General features: G+C 39.9%; 2 protein-coding genes across 4 annotated transcripts in view; one reads left to right on the top strand and one right to left on the bottom strand.

Moving 5' to 3' along the window:
• LOC129189824 (amyloid beta precursor protein binding family B member 2) overlaps positions 1–8488 on the top strand; it is a 37513-nt gene extending 29025 nt beyond the window's left edge. For all 3 annotated transcript variants that reach the window (XM_054791936.1, XM_054791937.1, XM_054791935.1), the window contains 5 exons: positions 1379–1454; positions 5224–5304; positions 5423–5538; positions 5621–5803; positions 7222–8488. In XM_054791936.1, the coding sequence (XP_054647911.1) occupies positions 1379–1454; positions 5224–5304; positions 5423–5538; positions 5621–5803; positions 7222–7398 (633 nt within the window). In that variant the 3' untranslated portion in view covers positions 7399–8488. The remainder of the gene's footprint in view (positions 1–1378; positions 1455–5223; positions 5305–5422; positions 5539–5620; positions 5804–7221) is intronic.
• Positions 8489–10074: 1586 nt separating this feature from the next.
• LOC129190416 (putative methyltransferase NSUN7) overlaps positions 10075–20789 on the bottom strand; it is a 30662-nt gene continuing 19947 nt past the window's right edge. Inside the window, exons 10-13 of the mRNA XM_054793103.1 lie at positions 19248–19383; positions 17970–18093; positions 12947–13154; positions 10075–12313 (exon numbers count right to left, since the gene is read on the bottom strand). Of these exons, the coding sequence (XP_054649078.1) occupies positions 11913–12313; positions 12947–13154; positions 17970–18093; positions 19248–19383 (869 nt within the window). The 3' untranslated portion in view covers positions 10075–11912. The remainder of the gene's footprint in view (positions 12314–12946; positions 13155–17969; positions 18094–19247; positions 19384–20789) is intronic.

The raw sequence follows: 20789 nt of genomic DNA, 5'->3' as shown, positions 1-20789 counted from the left end.
TCCACGCATCGCACACATCAACGCGCTTTAAAGAGCGCGGGCACTGCAGCAGAAGAGCAGCCAAGTGGAAAGCGAGAAACAGATTGCATCTTCTCACACAGTTAAATACGGAATTCGAACAATACATTCAGCGAGTGATGGTAGATGTTGCAGCAGTCCGTAATTACTTTGGTTGAAATTAGCATCCAGTAACTATTATAGACTGATTCATTAAGACTTGGAGCCAAGTACTCACTTTAGACATGATGAATATACAATTGAATGGGCCACATGAATGCATATTCAGAATTAAAATGTCACTGAAATGCCACTGCAATCAAACCCGGTTTTGTGCGGGACTTTTCAAAAAATGCGTCTTCTTAATGCCTTGTATTTGTATTTTAGCAAATGTATCCATTTTTATGTTTGAAAATTCGTAAGTATGCACATTCTTTTTTACTAATGGGCCATATTCAACCACGAAACAGCATCATTTATGTGGTTAATTAATATATGTTTTAAAAATATACTTTTCGCTTAGCGTTCACACAAGTATTTTTGTCTGCGCTGTAAATTTGCATAAAATAAGGACTTCAATAGGCAGTTTCCGTGACATATTCCAACACATAACTCAGATATTCCAAACCAAAATGTCATCTGCTGGGTTGAACACGTAGCTTATTTTCATCCTGTGATATTTTTACCATCTTAGATTTCACAAAAAGCTTCTAAAATATACTTTTAAAGAGTGGTGAGACACACAGAGGGAGAGAGCAGCGCAGAGAGACAACAGTTCCAAAGCATGTACTCTTACATATTTGTCATTTCTGCATGTATTTTGCTATCACTGTAACGCTGCTCCTTGTCTTTGGTCTGTGTAGCCTTCACATTTAACACCTAACTCAAATTCTGAAACACCGGAATTCACTTGCAAGCGGTCTTGGTGCACACCAGGATCGGGATGGTCATGTTCACGCCGAACTAGCAGAGCGAATGCATCAGATTTCGTTTTAATGCGAACCAGACATGACAAGTGTGAGCGCACCCTTGTACTGCGACCCCCTCCTTCCAACTTCACATCCTCACACTCAAAGTGTGGCACGAAGTGGAAGGAAGGATGTCAGATATTTTAATTAGCATTTGCTTTGGTACGGGGGCTTTCACACTCTGATTGGCTGATTCATAACTAGATTAGTTTCATCGCATGAACGCCACTTGAGGTTAAAGTGTGCACAGATTTGGCGTGTCGTCGCTCATGTAAAGCGACTATAAGAATATTGGGTTTTTGTTTTACTTGTGGCTCCTCGGCGTCACCGCTTGGCTCTTCCCGCTGTCACTGTGTGTTTTCTTCTGCTCCTCTCGCCTATAGTACTTTATTTTTTCCTCTCTCTTTGTCTAGATTATGGCTGAAAGGAAAAGTGCCAAGGCTGCATCTGGCAGCTCCTCCCAGACTGGGTCTGACGTGCCCCTGCAAGGTGCACACACACACACACACACACACACACACACACACACACAGACTTATATTCTTTTGTAGCTCCCCTGTGAGACAATAGGATGTGTCAGCCGTGTGCTATCTTCCGCTCTGTGCTTTCTCGTCTCACATTACAGCCCTCCTCCACATCCAAAAACACAACTATATCGACATATTTTAAGGCGGCATCGTCCAGGACCAGGAGATTGTGACCACAAAAGATAGTCCCCTTTGGCTCAATTACCCCGACTTCAGAAGAAATCCTCATCGCTGAGCTAATCCGAGTCACTGATTCCTATTTCGCTTTGTCGCACTGTGTGTTCCACTCAAGCTCTCATTACAGAGGAAGCGAGAAAACCACCATCACAAGTCATGCTTGGATCTGCTCTGCATGGCAATAAGGATGGACGGTATCGACTCATCCACAGGCCGTCAACCTCATTAAAACCCAATTAGTGTTTGTTTGAGGCCAGAACTCCACATCCCAGCACCAGGATCAAAGCACTTACTGGTCTAACATCCCTCACATCTTTTGGAGTTCTTATTTGAATCCTTTTGGTGTCCAGTGAGAGTTTACTTGCAGTAAACAAAGTGGAGGTTTCACGCATTTCCCATGAGGGACGTTTCAGCAGTCAAACCCTCGTCAAACCTTTCGCTGTACTTACACTGGCCACTTTTTAAAGTAAAGTTTTTAATATGAAGTATAGTATTACAACAAAACAAAAACAATAACAGACACGGCCTCATTTTAAAGACAAGCAATGTCATACAAGTGTAAAAATAAGTTAACCACTCTAAGATGTAGAAACAATATCAGATTTATCACAGATTTAACACTTTAAAAATGCACCTGGTTAACATTGACGGCCTCATATGATACCATTTTTATAAATAACAATCATACAAGTATGCAAACATAAATACTGTATGTGTCAGAGGCTGCAAAGCAAGATGCTGTAGGCCCAAGGTTCCCAAAGTGGGGTACGCGTACCCAGTTGTAAAAGGGGTACATGATATAATAATGAAATCCAATTAGCGCCTAACACTCAATTACGAGCGCGCCTGAACACCTCATGGTGCAAGGGGAACGGAGCGGAAAGGAGACAGAGCATGAAGTTGTTAATTGCTCTGTGTGCATTATATGAACAAACGAGTAAGTTTGATGATTATTTTGTACATTGAGAGTGTTTCATCTTGAAGAGGTCATTGAGGTGTTCCAATCCCCAATCCCCAATCCCCGTTCCATTTTCCCTCTAACACATATGACACGTAATATTCCCACTTTATTCGCCTCACTTTACGACTTCTTTTCTCATAAATTTCCGACTTTATTCTCGTAAATGTACGATTTTTTTCTGGTAAATGTACAAACTTTTTTTTCTCGTAAATTTACGACTTTATTTTCTAAAAAAAAAATTCTAATGTGGCCCTAATAGTGCGTCGTAGAGTCTGACACTCTTATAACTTTATTCCGACCTGAACACATCACCAGCAGTGCAATTCCAACATCATATTCTGTACGTATCTCCAGCTCACAAACACACTCGTCCTGGGAACGACACTTCCTCATTGTCACTGGACCACAGCGAGGTGCATTCAACAACGTCTTTATGATGAGTGTATGTGTGGTCTAAATACACAGAAAGACAAAGAAAAAGAAGTAAGTGGGTATTCTTATCGCTCACTAGCGGGATTCTCACTGCGGAAGCACAATTTGTTGCATTTAAGTATGCTCGGAAATCCCAGAAAATACATGTACACTCCAAACAGTGAGTTTAACTTTAAGAAATACGTGATGTCTTTGAACGCAAAGTGTGATTCAATGTTCTGCTATTATAAAAGAGACGGGTGCTTTAGATTTCAGACGTGTGGTGTCTTTTGGCATGATTTAAAATGTCAGTGCATTTGGAGCTGTTAATACATACAAATATATAACATTGGGTCGTGTCATTTATTTTTTGGTTCATAAAATACAGTAAAAAAAGGACATATTCAATTAATTAACTGTGATTCATTTGATTACAATTTTTAATCATTTGATAGCCCTAAATTCCGCACGGTGGCCGAGCGGTTAGCATGTTGGCCACACAGTAAGCAGACTGGGAAGGCCTGGGCATCTCTGTGTGGAGTTTGCGTGTTCTCCCCGTGCGTGTGTGGGTTTTCTCCGGGTACTCCGGTTTCCTCCCACATTCCAAAAGCGTGCATGTTAGCTTAATTGGCGACTCTAAATTGTCCATAGGTATGAATGTGAGTGTGAATGGTTGTTTGTCTATATGTGCCCTGCGATTGGCTGGCGACCAGTCCAGGGTGTACCCCGCCTCTTGCCCACCATCAGCTGGGGTAGGCTCCAGCATACCTCTGATAACAATCACTGTATATTGTGGTTATTGCTGTCGACGTTGGTATGATGTGCCCTGTTCTGTCGTTTTAAGTTTGTCCTCGGTGGTTGTTCAAGTGTAAAAAAAAAAACAACCTTTGAAACGACTGTCCTTCCAACTACTGTTTTCATTACCTGAGAAGTGCAGATGGGAAAGATATTAGAGGGAACCTCTCCGTGCTCATGGAGTTCACTGATGAGGTGAATCCAGGTAAAAGCCATTCTCCCAGATTGATTTCCTTTAGTCCGTCCATAGCCATCATGGAGATGAGCTCTTGATGGATTGTTACGCTGTGAAATTCACTAATTAAGATGCTGATGGTGCAAAATGGCCTGAAACTCATTAGGAAGCTACGTGAGCGACTTTATTCCACGTTCAGGGGATTTCAGTGATCGTGGAAATCTTCCGTAGTATTCCTTTTGCACATGGGATGTTTTAAGTCGCTCGATTCGGCGTGTTTGGTTTTGTGTTATTTAAGATTCCACACGTGTTCATTAACATTTGACAGCAGTCTTTCGGTCGGACTGACATTATATCTGCTGTAAGATAAGATAAGATAAGATATGCTTCTGTTAGTCCCACAAGGGGAAATTTCAGGTTTACTGCAGCAAAAGTACAAAAGCACACAAGCAGATAAAGTGCAAAAACAGGGTTATACAAATCCGAGGTTATATACACCATATACAGGTACAAGTCACAGGTTTACAGTATTTCACGGTTATTGCACTTGTTTATTGCATGGTTAATTACACGGTTATTGTACAGGATTATTTTTGGAGCCGTTTTTATGATAGAGTCAACAGCCTTGAATGTGTTTCTTATGCCATTACATAAACACTTCATACCATTACAATTGTTCAACATACTGTATTTATTCATGTTTGCAGTGGTTTCCATTTGTATCACATCACCCCGTGTGTAGCTTTGTGACAGAACAGTAACCACATTATTAGAAAAGATTGCAATGATGCACAAAACTAAACTTTAAACGACTCACACTGTATTATTATCTTGATAGAGCTTCTGCATGTGCAGGGGTTTCTAATATAATGGCTAGTTCGGCAAATGAGCACATGACATTTTGAAGATGAGGTCCCGCTGGTGAAGAGTGAACCTATTTGACTTCCCTTGCTGATTTAGATGCAGGTGATCCAGCTTCTTTTAACTTTTGCCTCCAAGCCATAGAGTAAACAAACACAGCAGGGCTTCCATCCAGCTTGATGAATTTTTGCCTACTTGTGTGTGTGTGCGTGTGTGTGTGATTGGTTGCTTCATGCCCTAATTATGCCAGCAGCACCTTCAAATATGCAGATGTGCATAAGAGTGTTTATTTCTCTATTTGAAAGCAATTACTACAGTGTTGTCACGTGATGAAAACATGGATGTTTGCAGAGTTCCCCATGCCAAAGACCGAGTTGGTGCAGAAGTTCCATGTGCTGTACCTGGGTATGACGTCAGTGTCTCGGCCCATAGGTACAAGTGAGCCCACGCTACACATCCAAACACACCCCACCGGTCTTGTGATGAATTCCTCCCACCGTGTTCTCCTGGTTCACACTCTCCTGTGTGTGTTTTTCTTTCTTTTCTCCAGGTATGGACATCATAAACGGCGCGATTGACAGCCTGGTGTCCTCCACCGGCAAGGAGGACTGGACCCCTGTGATTCTGAGTATCGCTGACACCACTCTGGCTGTTATCAAAGAAAAGGCAGGTTTCCTTGTTGATGATGCAGGATTATATGTGCTGCGCTGTATAAAAGCTTACTTCTTTTCATGAACTTTGAGCACAGGAGGAGGAAGAAGAAGTGCTGGTGGAGTGTCGGGTCCGTTTTTTGTCCTTCATGGGTGTTGGGCGGGACATCCACACATTTGCCTTCATCATGGATACTGGAAGCCAGCACTTCCAGTGTCACGTGTTTTGGTGCGACCCCAATGCAGGATGTGTGTCTGAAGCTGTGCAGGCAGCATGTGTGGTAAGCGAATGTTCATCCACGATCCTTATGTCAAACATGAAAACACATTTCTCTCCCTTTTCTGTGCGCTCTAACGAGAGAAAACGACTCAGCATGAGCCAGCTAACATTGCGCGTCATGGGAGGCACCTATTACGATGATAGAGCCCTAAAAAAAAACTATGAGCTATGAAATCAATGCGCCGATGAAAGAAGTTCCGGTAATGTTTTAAATGATCAAAATATGGCAATATACAGTAAGTATTACATGTTACCTGTTAATGCATGATCACAGCATGCATGTACGTATATAAAACAATAAAACATTGTTTGAGGTTTTTTTAGAGGGCTTAAAAGTCTAAATACAGTCAGGGAAAAAATGATTAGACCCTTGTTTCTTCAGTTTCTTGTTCATTTTAATGCCTGATACAACTACAGGTACCTTTGTTTGGACAGATAGAACAATGACAGTACGATGCTGTAGTTAGTCATGGAAGAACTCAAGTGATTTTGGTTATCATCAAGAAAAGCATGGAAGCATGGAATTGTGGATGATGGGCAAAATTCCCCCCAAAAAGTGTAGTTTTCCTTTAATGTGCTAAAACAATGTGCTAAACTATACAGTCAAACCTCGGATTTCGTACCGCCCGGTTTTTGCATGATTCGTTTTGCAGAAATTTTGCCTCAGTTTTTGGACAACGTTGCACGTAACAAACTACTCGGTTTGCCCCGTACTGTATCGTTCCGTGAAATCGAGTGCCCAAACAAAGCACCCTACGTGTTGCTGACTCACTGTCCGTGCATTTTCTATTGAGTGTGACCGCTAAATGACCTGCCATGGGGCCAAAGAAAGTTGCGAATGCCAGCAATTTCCCAAAGAAGGTCAAGAACACTACTGAATTCAATCTCGCCAGGAATCATTGTCATTTATAATTATTTTACATTGTTTTCTCCATGCAAAACTATTATTATTCTCTATAAAATGATTTTTTTTGTTCATATTTTGGGGTGTCTGGAATGGATTTATATGTATTTATATTATTTCCTTTGGGAAAATTGCCTTAGTGTTTGTGCTTTTTGTTTTTTGTCAGACCTTTTTGAACAAATAACGAAAACCAAGGTACGACTGTATTACAATATCCTACCCCATGTAAAAATAAATGTAAAAAAAATTAAAACAGGCTTTGCTACACCTCTTAAAATACTGCAAATAAAGCGTCAGCTAGAGACATGGGAGCCCTCCGAGACGTATTTAAAATGACTGAAAAATAGTATCATGAGTAGATCAGTCAAAAGTTCTTCCATTTTCCTTCCTATTGGTGAAATGATGAGATGTTCAAATACTTGTGTTGACATAACCCATAGAGCGCCAGACAACCAATCGTTTTCCTTCATTCCCAGCGCCTAACGCTAACTGAACGCCGCTCTCTTCTTTTGCAGTTGCGGTATCAGAAGTGTCTGGTGGCGCGGCCGCCCTCGCAACGCGCCGGTTCCTCGTCCTCGCCCGCCGCCGAACCGGTGACCCGCCGAGTGACCACCAGCGTGAAGCGCGGCGTCCAGTCTCTCATAGACACTCTGAAACCTAAGAAACAGCCGTCAGAACTCCCCCAGCAATGACCCCCCCACCCCCACCAGTGAGCACAGCACCTCCCAGGCCAAGCCACAGCTTTGCTGCCATGGTAACCAGTGATGTACTGTACATATATGTTAGCTCACGCCACAAGGAAAGAAGAATGAGCGGAATGGTCAGGGGTGGGTTTTTTTGTTTTTAATGAAGATGACATGGTGTTCACGCGAAAACAAAAACACTGGAATTGCTCCGGAGGTGCTCTCCTGTTCATGGGATCGCTTTCATCCACGGCGGAGGCACCAAGCGCTCATGCTGCGTCATCAGATGGAACCTTCCAGCAACCCACTAAATTTGCTGCATTTAAATGTCGCAATCCATTAGATGAGAGGGAAGAAAAGCTCTTGGAGAGGATTGAAGTGATTGTAATCATAATAATCAATGCAAAAGAATCTGTGTAGGAGGAAGGCACACAATATATGTAGGAAAGCGAGAGCGATGGCTTTTTGATTGTGCATGTCGTCTTGACAGTTTTATGTTGATGAGTTCTTGAGATCCCGAGTATTAAAGAGTGGTGAACACACATGAAGTACGGTACTGTAGATGCTCTCTGCACAAGTCATCTCGACTTGACCGCAAATGGATTCACATTGGCACAAAAAATAACCCCTTAATACTCGTTATTATTCCTTGTCATCGTGTGTCCCATTCACTCAAAGCCGCATTTTTAATCCGTTTTATATTAGTCACTGTTTTGCTTTCATGTGTCGAGTTGACAAGATAAAGAATGTCACGTTGCTAAACGTCGACACGTCACTCTGTCCTCAGGAATCTTTATGCATATACAAAGTATTTATATCAACAGAGGTCAGATGGGAAGAGCTTAGCTCCCACAAATAACGTAAATACACCCACAAACGACAGTGCATAGCGGTAAAATGTCCGACGTCACTGCTTTTAAAGGGCCAGCGCGCCAGCACCTGCACTCCACTTGCAATCTGTCAACGCAGTCTGACCTTACACCAAGCCAACAATGAAATGCTGTATACCATGTCAGGCTCGGTCATCACACGTCCACACCATGTAAAATGTTATCTGTTGTGACAATAAATGCATTAACAATAAAGAAAAATGAGCGGCCTTTTGAGTATGAGGTTTTGATATTTGATACTGAGCCGAGGATGTCAAAGTCAGAAGTTTGGCTCGGGGAATTTGCAAGGAATTTCCTTGCGGAGGAATTCATCAGATTTAGTAAGAACCTGGGCTCATTTATACAACCGTAGAATAAAAATATTGTATTGACTGCATGCGTGTGCGTGAGTGACACAAAGAAAACCTCTGACTCACTTGGATCGTTTGACGCTGCCTGTCAATTTGCATGTACAGTCAAGGTCTTGTGTCTTCAGTTCATTGATCCATTTTAATGCCTGGTACGACTGAAAGTACATTTGTTTGATGATAGCAAATATAGCTCATAAGAGCTGAATTATAATATAATAATGATGATAGCAAATATAGCTCATAAGAGCTGAATTATAATATAATAATGATAACAAATATAGCTCATAAGAGCTGAATTATAATATAATAATGATAACAAATATAGCTCATAAGAGCTGAATTATAATATAATAATAATGATAGCAAATATAGCTCATAAGAGCTGAATTATAATATAATAATGATGATAGCAAATATAGCTCATAAGAGCTGAATTATAATATAATAATGATAACAAATATAGCTCATAAGAGCTGAATTATAATATAATAATGATGATAAGAAATATAGCTCATAAGAGCTGAATTATAATATAATAATGATAACAAATATAGCTCATAAGAGCTGAATTATAATATAATAATGATAACAAATATAGCTCATAAGAGATGAATTATAATATAATAATGATAACAAATATAGCTCATAAGAGCTGAATTATAACATAATAATGATGATAACAAATATAGCTCATAAGAGCTGAATTATAATATAATAATGATAACAAATATAGCTCATAAGAGCTGAATTATAATATAATAATGATAACAAATATAGCTCATAAGAGCTGAATTATAATATAATAATGATAACAAATATAGCTCATAAGAGTTGAATTAGAATATAATAATAATGATAACAAATATAGCTCATAAGAGCTGAATTATAATATAATAATGATAGCAAATATAGCTCATAAGAGCTGAATTATAATATAATAATAATGATAGCAAATATAGCTCATAAGAGCTGAATTATAATATAATAATAATGATAGCAAATATAGCTCATAAGAGCTGAATTATAATATAATAATGATGATAACAAATATAGCTCATAAGAGCTGAATTATAATATAATAATAATGATAGCAAATATAGCTCATAAGAGCTGAATTATAATATAATAATAATGATAGCAAATATAGCTCATAAGAGCTGAATTATAATATAATAATGATGATAACAAATATAGCTCATAAGAGCTGAATTATAATATAATAATAATGATAGCAAATATAGCTCATAAGAGCTGAATTATAATATAATAATAATGATAACAAATATAGCTCATAAGAGCTGAATTAGAATATAATAATGATGATAGCAAATATAGCTCATAAGAGTTGAATTTAAGAGCTGATCTGGCAACCTCCATGGTTTTCTTGATAATAGCCAAAATCACTTAAGTTCTTACATGAATAGCCATAGCATTGTAGTGCCAAAAAATGTAACTCTTATGAGCTATTTTTCTTGTCATTGTTGTCCAAACTAAGCTACCTTTAGTTGTATCGGGCTTTAAAATGAACAAGAAACTGAAGAAACAAGCGTGGTCTCATCATTTTTTCCATAACTGTATAAATCTCCTGACCACGAATATAAGACTACTTTTTCAGATTTTTTTCAATAGAAAAAAACAATGTCTTACTTTCAGGATGAATATGGTTATAAACACGTTACTTTGTCTCCAGCAGACGTGCATGCAAACTGGTTTTCATCTTTTAGTGATCAACAAAAGCACGGTGACAACCGTCCACGTACAAGGCCATTTTTAAGATTTTTAACATACAAGTGTAAAAGTAAGTTAACCACTAATTGTAGTAAGAAAAAAGTTAACATAAAAAAGGGTACGTTTGCTAACAAATGTTATAAGGGATTCGAAAACGGAAAAAAAAAAAACCTTGATGCTCACTGAACTTACCTCACACACTCACGTGATTTCACGCAGAAAGCGCTTCAAACTTGGACGTTTTATGTGACCTTAGAGCAGTGCAAACTTTAAAAACAAACAACAGCAGCAGAAATGGAAAAATCAGCAGTCATTTTGCAAAAAATAAAGTCAAAATATTAAGAGCAAAAAGTGGTAATCCAACAAAAAAAGTCATAATTTTAGGCAGAATAACAGACTTTTATGAGAAAAAATAGCATCATTTTAGTAGCATAAAGTTGAAACATGAAAGAAAAAACATACTTTTTCTTGAAAGTAGTAATATTATGCAAGACAACAAAACAACAAATAAAGTTGTCATTTTTGTCCAAATTTGGTGGCAAAAGTCAGAATTTATGAGAATAAAGTCCATAAATTACGGGAATAAGTCAGAATTACGAGAAGAAAATTTACAAGAAAAAAAGTGGAAATAGTTGGAAAATTAAAAAAAAAAACAAGAGCAAAAAGGGAAAAACAGCTGTCATTTTACAAGAATAAAGTCAAGATATTAAAAGAAAAAAGTCAGACTCTAACGAGGAAAAGGGAGTTGAAATAATAAAGAAAAAATACGGTATTTTTTTTACAAGTCATAATATTATAACAAACAAACAAAACAAAATAAAGTTGCCATTTTGGGGAAATTAGGTTGAGGAAGAAGTTATAATGTTATGGGAATTAAGTCAAAATATTACAAAAAGTACATTTATGTAGATTATTTAAGAAGTAATTGAGAAATACTGCAATTGGAAATTTTTTTTAAAACTGCAAAAATGGGGAAAAAACGAGCAAACAGCAAAGTGTAGACTAAATGCTGGCATCCCTCCTTTACGGCGGTTAATTGGTTCCAATTCATTTCCGTGATATAGGATTCAATGTTAATAAATGGAATACGTTCATAGTCAGAGGATAGAAAAGCTGTTTGTGACTTTCTAAATACGGTGTTCAACATTATTAGAGCCCTTTAGATGTGAAATAACACCCCTATAGTCACCTTTACGCTCCTATTAATTAGCGCTTACACCACATTGCGCAAATCTTATGCTGCAGGGACTCGAGACGGCCCTAGCTAGCAAGCTAGCGAGCTAACAGTTAGCCTCGGATTTGTTTAAGAAGCCAAAAACGTACCACTTCCACACGGAACGGAATACGACATATCATTTGTTTACAAAATATGAAAGTGGCCCTTGCATCCTTTCATTTTTCACTGTGTGGCCCTTGCTGGTAAAAGTTTGGACAACCGTGCTTTAGAGGCATATTTTTCCCCAAAATGTGGTTTGAATTGTGAATTGTGTGACCTCAGAGGTCTTCTGCTACAGCGATTCCCTGCATATTAGGCACACATACTCCCAGCAGGGAATCAGACACAACACTTCAACTTGTGTTTGAGCAGCGTGTCCTTGGAGAAGCTTCCAGCAAAACGAGAGGAGGGTAAAGTTGGAGCCGGGGCCCTCCACGTGTGCAGCCGAGGATGGGGGGGTGGGAGAAGATGCAGAGGAGGCAGGATGATAACGGCGGGCTTCAGCACCAACTGATGGACCCTTCGGGGACGGGCAGCAGGGCCCACGGGGGTGACGGGAGGAGGAGTGGGACGCGGAGAGGATGTGGACGTTTTAGTGTTAAATAAAGGGGTGATGACGTGCGCTCTGGGATTCTTTTCTGGTTTGGTGATGGGGGAGCTGGAGTTTTCTTGGTTGCAGTCCGAGGAGGAAGTAGCAGCAGAATTCTGTGATGCTTTTATACGCAGTTTGGGGTTTTTTGCTGGAAATCAAAATGGAGACAAGGACAACTTTTGTCTGTGACTGCACTATTTCAGGAGTACTCGGAATCAAATTGTGTAAACAGCATTTTGGAACAACATTAACCCAAGAATACACCGGTAATTCATCCATTTATCCATTTTCTATGCCGCTTGGCCTCACTAGGGTCGCGGGGGTATGCTGGAGCCTAACCCAGCTGTCTTTTGGCAGGAGGCGGGGTACACCCTGGGCCGGTCACCAGCCAATCACAGGGCACATATAGACAAACAACCATTCACACTCACATTCATACCTATGGACAATTTAGAGTCGCCAATTAAGCTAACATGCATGTTTTTGGAATGTGGGAGGAAACCGGAGTACCCGGAGAAAACCCACGCACGCACGGGGAGAACATGCAAACTCCACACAGAGATACCAAAACATATTTTCGAAGCCAGAGATTAATATAATAATAAAAATACATACAATAAATAAATATTAAAGATAGCTAAATGATATGTTTTTAATTATAAATCTTCATTTTACGTTCTATCACAGTTTCTGCACAATTTATAGTCAGCGACCTTGGAGTCACCGAGTCAGACGATGATGGAATCTGTAAGCAACATGATTGATATCATCATCGTCTTACCTTGTGGTAAATGTGGCCGAGCTTTGACAGAGATCTGGTGCTCAGGTGGACCACATGAGAAGGTTGCTCTGCTTGACTTGATGGTTTGTCCATGCGGCTTTTTTCTGATTGGCTGGTTGGACCTCATGCGGTCAGGCTTGCCTTTGGTGTGCACGTCGGCCGGCACAGCTTGTGGTGGCTCTTTGAGCGCGGACTCGGGCTGTGAAGACTAGAAAAAGGAAGACATTTTGTACACATAATGTGACGAAATGTGGACACTTTAAACAGGCAGCATCCCTGCTTTTTTGCCTGAGCTCTACAGGAAAACACTAACAGGACGCTTCGTTAGTGCAGCGCACAAAGCTGTTGCAAACACTTTCCCTTAACAAAGATCATTACTAAGATAATTACTAAGATAATTGTTAAGATAGCACAATGGATTCATTCCCTTAAGTATGCAAAGTGTACTTTCTCTTCTAAAGTTGGTCAAACGTCAGAAAACTGTGTTAATCCTGCAAAACCTTGAACAAAAATATCTTAAATTTCTCAAATTGTGATTTTTTTTTCAGTATGTGTGCACTGCATTGCATCACAGAACTGTTTCTAAGATTTTGTCTCTCGGATGTGGCGCCATACGCTACAGAAACCGAAATATTACAAATATCTCCCCGTGCAATGCTAATGCTTCAACAGCATCACTGCAAGTACATTAAAAAAACTCCCTGACAGTGTCGATCGTTATTTTTGTAAGGGTATAACGTGTGATAACACGCTCCTTAGATTCCACCAAGGGCCCCATAGTGAAAAATGACAGGGGCCACTTTGATATTGTGTTGTATGCAGTATATTGCAAGAAAAAAAATGCATCTGGCCTTTGTGTTATTGGTGAAAACGCGTATTATTAGTATCAACATTGGTCTTTGCTCCTTTATTCCCCATTTTTGCTGTTTTTTGTTTACGATTTCCCAATACAGTATTTCAACTTTCGTCTGAAGTAATCGTTGTAAATGTTCTCGTTGAAATACTACGACTTAATTCCCATAATATCATCACTTTTTTTAATTTCCAAATTTTATTTTCCAAAAACTTCTAAAACCTTTATTTTGTTTTGTTTGTTCCTCGCAATATTACGACTTCAAAAAAACAGACATTTTTTCTTTAATATGTCAAGTCTATGTTACTAAAATAACATGACTTTTTCTCATAATATTACATGTTTATTTTCAGAAAATTGTGACTTTTCTCTTAATATTTATCCTCATAAAATTACAGCTGTTTTTTTCCATTTCTGCTGTTGTTGTTGTTTTACTTTTCCAAATATTTCAACTTTCTTCTTGTAAAATGACTGTATTACCACATTTTGAATTTTTTCTCAGAAAGTATTTATTATAAATTTTTTCCATAACCTCATTTTCCAAAAATGACAGCTTTATTAGTTGCTTTGTCGCTTATAATATGACCACTTTTACAAGAAAACATCTTTTTCTTTAATATTTCAACATTATGCTAGTAATATTATGTCACATAGTTATTCTCGTAAAATTACGACATTTTCATGTTAGATTAAAACGTTTTTCTCTTAATATTTTGATTGCACTTTTTTGTAAAATTGCTGACTTTTCCATTTTTTCTGTTTATTTTTAAAAAATAAGTTTCATTATGAAATTATATTTTTAGAATGTACTGCGGGCCAATGAAGAAAAGAGCCAGCCGGCCACAAATGGCCCCCGAGCCGCACTTTGGACACCCCTGCCTTAGATTGTGCAGGTGTACCTAATGATGTGACTAGTTCGTACAGTTGTATGTAGAATAACACAACACTAACAAAATTATCGCACAAATAAGGACAGTCACGGAACTACGTTTTAAGAGTTACACAGCCGGGGGGTCGGGGGGGGGTGTACGTAACTCCTAAAACTCAGTTCTGTGGGCCCTTTTCCAAAGTGACAGTGAAGGGAGGTGCCACCCTGTCCTTGCTGCTGGCACTGGGGTCACCTGCCGTCTCATCAGCAGCCCACACTGCTTCCCTCAACACCTGAATTATTCATGACCACAGAGACTCGCTGCCAGCGTGCTTTTTTTGTTTTTAAGTGCTTGAGCTTACATGCAAACATGTAAAAGTGTTGGTGCAAGATGTCAGGAGTTGCGTGTGCACGTGTGTGTTTGCCAGCAGTGAGTGTGCATTGTGTGTACAGTACGTCCGTATGTGTTTACGTGTGCAGGTGCACCCGTAGGGCACACATGCAGGTAAAGCTGGTTTAGAGGCAGTGTTGCAGTCTTTGGTGCCCTGAACTTCATTGATGCTAACTCATTCAGACAGGGGACTTTGAATAATTCAACAGACACTCTCCCTCGTCTTACTTTCTTCTCCCTCCTCACCCCCGTAAATTTCTCTTCCCCTCCATCACGCCCACCTCTGCAAATCTCCCGTTTCCTTTGACGCAGCCCGAGCTCACCCCTGGTGTTTGAAGATGGAAGCGCTACACCCCGAATTATGAACAAACAACCTGAAAAACATCTTGTCAACATTTGAGTCACCACTCGGTTAGGACTTGCTCCTCTTTCCAAGGAAACTGTGACCGTCTTTAATGTTCCTGGCTGTTTCTGCAAGCAAGGCTCATAAAGAACTTAAATGGTCGCATCTCTGACAGTCGACGTAAGCCAGACAGCAGTCAAACACTTAGATAATTGCTATTTTTATGGCGCTTTTCCGAGTGCCACAATAACTTTTGATTAGCTGAGTTTACTGCGGGTTGCAAAGGGTGGTGGGGGTGAAAAGAAGCCCCGTTTGCAGCGCCACTACAACGGTTTGATTATCTTTTCATTCCTATCTGCGGAGGAATAAAACACGATGGACGGCCCGGCTGGCAGGCGCTAGCACCACAGTGCCAAGGAGTGCCGTCACACCCGGTGGGGGGAAAGAGGCTTCCTGAGAAGTTGCTGGAATTAGCGGTACGTTTGATAATGAGGAGGGAAAAGTCCTAAGTGTGTGTGTAATGTTGCAGATTACAGGAAGAGGAGGATCACACATTTAGGCCTGCAGATGTGCCGTCGCCAACCCTCGGCATTATTCACACAGTGAACTGTTGACAAATGCCAAAACGTGGAGCGCTCTATTTGTTTTTGCACGGGTGAACCGTTCTGTTGTGAAAATAAAATTCATTTCTGCAGCAAAAGCGCTCCTCTAATACTATCACGTCAACCTTTTGCACACAAAAACATGATAAACATGGGAGCCTCCGGCATGTTTTTGCATTTCATAAAATGTCAAGTGAATTCATTTCTTCTAAATTCAGTTCAGTCGCCGTCATAAAACTCATCAGGTAATGTTTTGAGTGACATTTTTACTTTTGAAATTGTCACATGAGTATAATAAATGTAAATCAAATAAAAATAAAGTAAAACTACCTTGACGGGCAGTAATAGGGAACAGGAAGGTGTTTGTGGAGCAATACTGTCGTCCAGCGGTTTCTTACACAAAGTTCAGTTGGTGATGTTTGGTGTAATCCAGGGGTGTCCACAGTGTGGCCCGGGGGCCATCTGCGGCCCGCGGCTGTGATTTTATCCGCCCGCAGCACAGCCTAAAAATGTAATTTAACAAGAAAACTAAAAAAACACAACACGAGTAGCAAAAATGGGAAAGTCAAAATATTAATTTAAGAGAAGAGTTGTAATCTAGCAAGGAAAAAAAGCCTTAAAGAATAAAGGAATGTCATTTTAGTAGCAAGTTGAAATATTAAAGACAAAAACTTTTTTTTAAACTCAAAAACAATGAATAAAGTTGTAATTTTTGGAAATTTAGGTTGGGGGGGAAATTATAACATGGGAATAAAATCAAAATATTAGGAGAAGAAAATATACAAGAAGAAAGTTGAAATATTTGGAAAATTACAAAAAAAAATCAACAGCAGAAATTTTACCAGAGTAAAGTCAAAATATTAAGACAAAAAAGTTTCAAATTTATGAGAGTAAACTTGTAAAATGAGGAAAAATATCATTTTAGTAACAATGTTGAAATTAAGAAAAATGCTTTATTTTTTAAAAGATATGAAGTTAAAGATAAAAGATTTAAAAGTTATAATTACGAGAAGAAAACTTACAAGAGGGAAGCTGGAATGAAATAGTTGGGAAATTTGAAAAACCAGCAGAAATGAAAAAAAAAACAGCTGTAATTGTACAGGAATAAAGTCAAAATATCACAAAAAAAGTCCTAATCCAATGAAGAACAAAAGTGGCCATTTTTCAAGAATAAACTCACATTATTATGGAAAAGCTTCATTTTTAGTCGCATTTCACTCGTATTACAAAGCTGAAATGCAGTTTTTCTTGAGCTGCATATAACTTCATGCATATCTGCATATCTCTATGTATTGGTTTACAAAATATCAAAGTGGCCCTTGCATTTTTCAGAATGTGGCCCTCGGCGGAAAAAGTGGTGTAATCCTAACATAAAGAAAGAAACACACCATCTGGCAACAACAGTCACAATGTTACACACCATTTTATATCATCACAACAAACAAAAAACTAACCTAAAAGTCTCAAGTTGGAGCAAAATCATTTTTCATGTTCAAGTTAAATTGCTGCCAAATGTACAAGCTGGATACACACGACATGACAGGATGGCTGCAAGCAAATTCATGAGGCAACGAGAGCATCAATAAACTCTCAATTACCGTTGTTGATAAAACACACGTTTTTTTCCCCTCATCAACGTCTTCAAACTATGAAATCAAAGAGGTGCTTCAAACGCCCTTACTCCCACTTCTCTCATTAGCTCCTCTCATCCCCACCTGCTTTCTGCTTCATAAAACAACCGAGACAACGTCCCTCCTTCCCTCCTTGCCTCCTTGCCTCTCAGTAGGAAGCATCCACCTTCATCACTCTCACTCTTGGTCTCCGATTGAACGTGGACGATGGCGCTAACGATCTCATTTCCTCGCATCCGACCTCCTGCCACATGGTCTGTTATACGCAGTATTCCGCAGGCTTTAATTCTACTTTGCAAAGGAGTTACAATGTGTTTTATCCTGTCAGCGCTCACCTCTCTGATGAGAAGAGCCAGGAAGCAGCCATTACTCTGCCCAGAGGGCTCCAGTCTGAAGAAGGAGTCCTTTATTTGTGGACCCTCTGCATGGTCAGGAGAGGTAGACGAGGCTTGGTTTTGTCTAGATGAAACAGGCACAGAATATGGGAGCAGGGGATGTCATTACAATTGAATACTGTGGACCCCCGCATATTTAGGATTCAAATTCACACCTCATTGGGCAAAAAAATGCATTTTGTCTTTTTTTTTTTTTTGGTTTGTTTCTCGAAAACGGGCTGTTTTGAAAACACATCACATTCACTTTTGGTCATGATTTATAAATAATAATAAATAATCAACTTTAATAGAGAATTCCATTGTTTTTACAGAATAATACAGCATAACGATGTGACGTTAGCGCAAGATGTATGTTTTGCTACAGCAGCACTAGCTAGCTTACAACTCCTCAAAACTTGCAGCGAGGTGAACAAAACTTAATACACGAGCGTAAGTCATTAGTGGCACGCAGTATTCATTATGTAGACGCAGGTCGGAGAAAAACCTTCTTTGCCGGCGATCCAGCGGCCTACGGAGCCGAGTACCACCGCTGGAGAGAGACTGAGAGGGGGATGGAGGCAGGCCCGCAACAGACAGTAGCCTGACAACCAGGCTCAAGGCTAGACTGTGCATCTGATTCCATTTGTTCTATGAATCATCTTACATTATCGTTCATTAGTGGTGCCCACCTGTATATTTGATCCATTCAAATGCAGTCAATTCAATGACTCACAGTTTTCCAACATTCGCGGGTGGTCTCAGAAAATAACCCTCACCAATAACTGGGATCTACTGCACATATAATGAGCTTTGCTTCAAGATGCACCACTAAAAGCAGAAATGCTGCTTGTGTCTAGAAAGTCAGTTGAATCCACAGCAATAACAAATGTTGTGTTTTATTCATTCCAGCCTGAGGCATGACCAGCATGCGGACAGTTGAGGAGTTAGCTCACAGCAAAGCAAACTTCAACATTTATGTTCTTAAAACCAAAGATGGGCAAGTGAAACAAATACTGTCTATGTTATATAAAAAAGTAAAAGTGCATCTGACTGGAAATCTTTACTCTGCCCTTTTCACAGTGGCGTGCAGTTGCACCTTTCAGTTCACGTCAGAGGTATGTTGCTATTTTGACAGAAGTCTACCTGAAGGGACGCCCTCGGTGGGCTGACGGACGGCAAACAAACACACTCTGAGGGAGAGAGACAGCAACACCCCACACAATGCGCTCAGGGACTGACCTCAAGTTGGGAGTTTTTAGCTGCCATCCTTGCTGCAAAGTCGCCTTGGCCGCTTTCACCGCTCTGGTCACCAAGTCCTCGTTCTCCTCTGGATGTGATGAACACGTCGAGTAAACCACCGCCGAAACTTTAGGAACTGGACACAAACATACATTGGATTGGATGGATGAAGGGATTGAAGGATGGATGGAGGGATGATTGGATGATTCAGGCATTGGAAAATGGATGGATCCAGATATTAGATGAATGGATGAATGGTTGGGTTTATTTTTGGTTTGATCAATCAGGTTGAACGAATGGATGCAAGGAATGGTTGATGGATGATGGCTGGATGGATTGATGGAATCAAATATGGGGAGGCTGGATGGATGATGGTTGAGTGGGTGGGATTTTGGAGAGCAAAAAAAGGATGGATGGGCGACGGCTGGAGAGTTGGTTGGATGGATTTGATAATGGATGAATGATGGTGGATGGAAGGAAGGTTTATGGCTGGGTGGATGATTGGATGGATGAATCATTGTATGGATGGATAGATAGATGATGGATGGATGGAGAGCTGGACTGCTGGTTGGGTGGCTGGAGGGATGGATGGGTGACGGCTAGAAGCTCGGGTGGATGGCGCGTTGGATGGATTGGATAATGGATGAACGACGGTGGTTGGAAGGAAGGATTGTGGTTGGGTGGATGACAATGATTGGATGGATCATTGGTTGGATGATTGTACATTGATAATGGTTTGATGATTTGATGGATTCATGCATGCTTGGATGAATTGGTGAATGTGTGGATTCATTGACGCATAGATGGATGGAATTGCAATAGTTTAAATAAATCAGAAGAGTAAAATGTCTCTTTAAAAGCAAGCTAATTAGATGTCACACACATGGAACACTCATGTCACCGCAGACAAGGGTTCAATGCTTGGTTGGATGGAGGGATAGCTTGCTGGGTGATGAATGGATGGCTGGATGTACTGGTGAATGCATAAATGAATTGCTGCATGGATGGATGAACAGTTGGATTGATTGATGGGTGTGCTTGCATTAGTTTAAATAAATCAGAACCATAAAAACAAAACACAGACAGTGCCTCTATTAAAAAAAAACAAGCTAATTTGATGTCCAATTACCGCAGATGCACTGCGTGTTTCTTCTTCATCAAGCCTCGGGTTTGAAGAAACTCATCAGGATATTACTCATTCCTGTCACCTCTTCAACAACAACATCCCCTTTTTTCTGTTTTTACAGATTTGAGTGGTTGCTGGCCCTTTTGATTTGTTTGCCAAGAACACTTTGTTTTTAATGAAGTGTTCGTAACCAGAAACTATTGACAGAAACCCTTTGAAAAGCTGCAAACAGGCGATGGATGGAAACCTCTCACATTCGCATTCAGTCTATGAGGCAACATGTTGTATGTGTGGGCGTTTGAGAACACTCAAAGGAGACCATTGACTCCAACGGAGCGAGGCACTCGATACACACCCGGCATTAATTAACATCCCCATTAGAAAGTATCTACACTGGCAGAAATGTTGAGGTGGCC

Source organism: Dunckerocampus dactyliophorus, chromosome 11 (genome assembly GCF_027744805.1).
Source record: "Dunckerocampus dactyliophorus isolate RoL2022-P2 chromosome 11, RoL_Ddac_1.1, whole genome shotgun sequence".
In the NCBI taxonomy this organism is placed as follows: Eukaryota; Metazoa; Chordata; class Actinopteri; order Syngnathiformes; family Syngnathidae; genus Dunckerocampus; species Dunckerocampus dactyliophorus.
The sequence above is the reverse complement of the archived record's forward strand: the minus strand, read 5'-3'. Positions and strand labels throughout refer to the sequence as shown.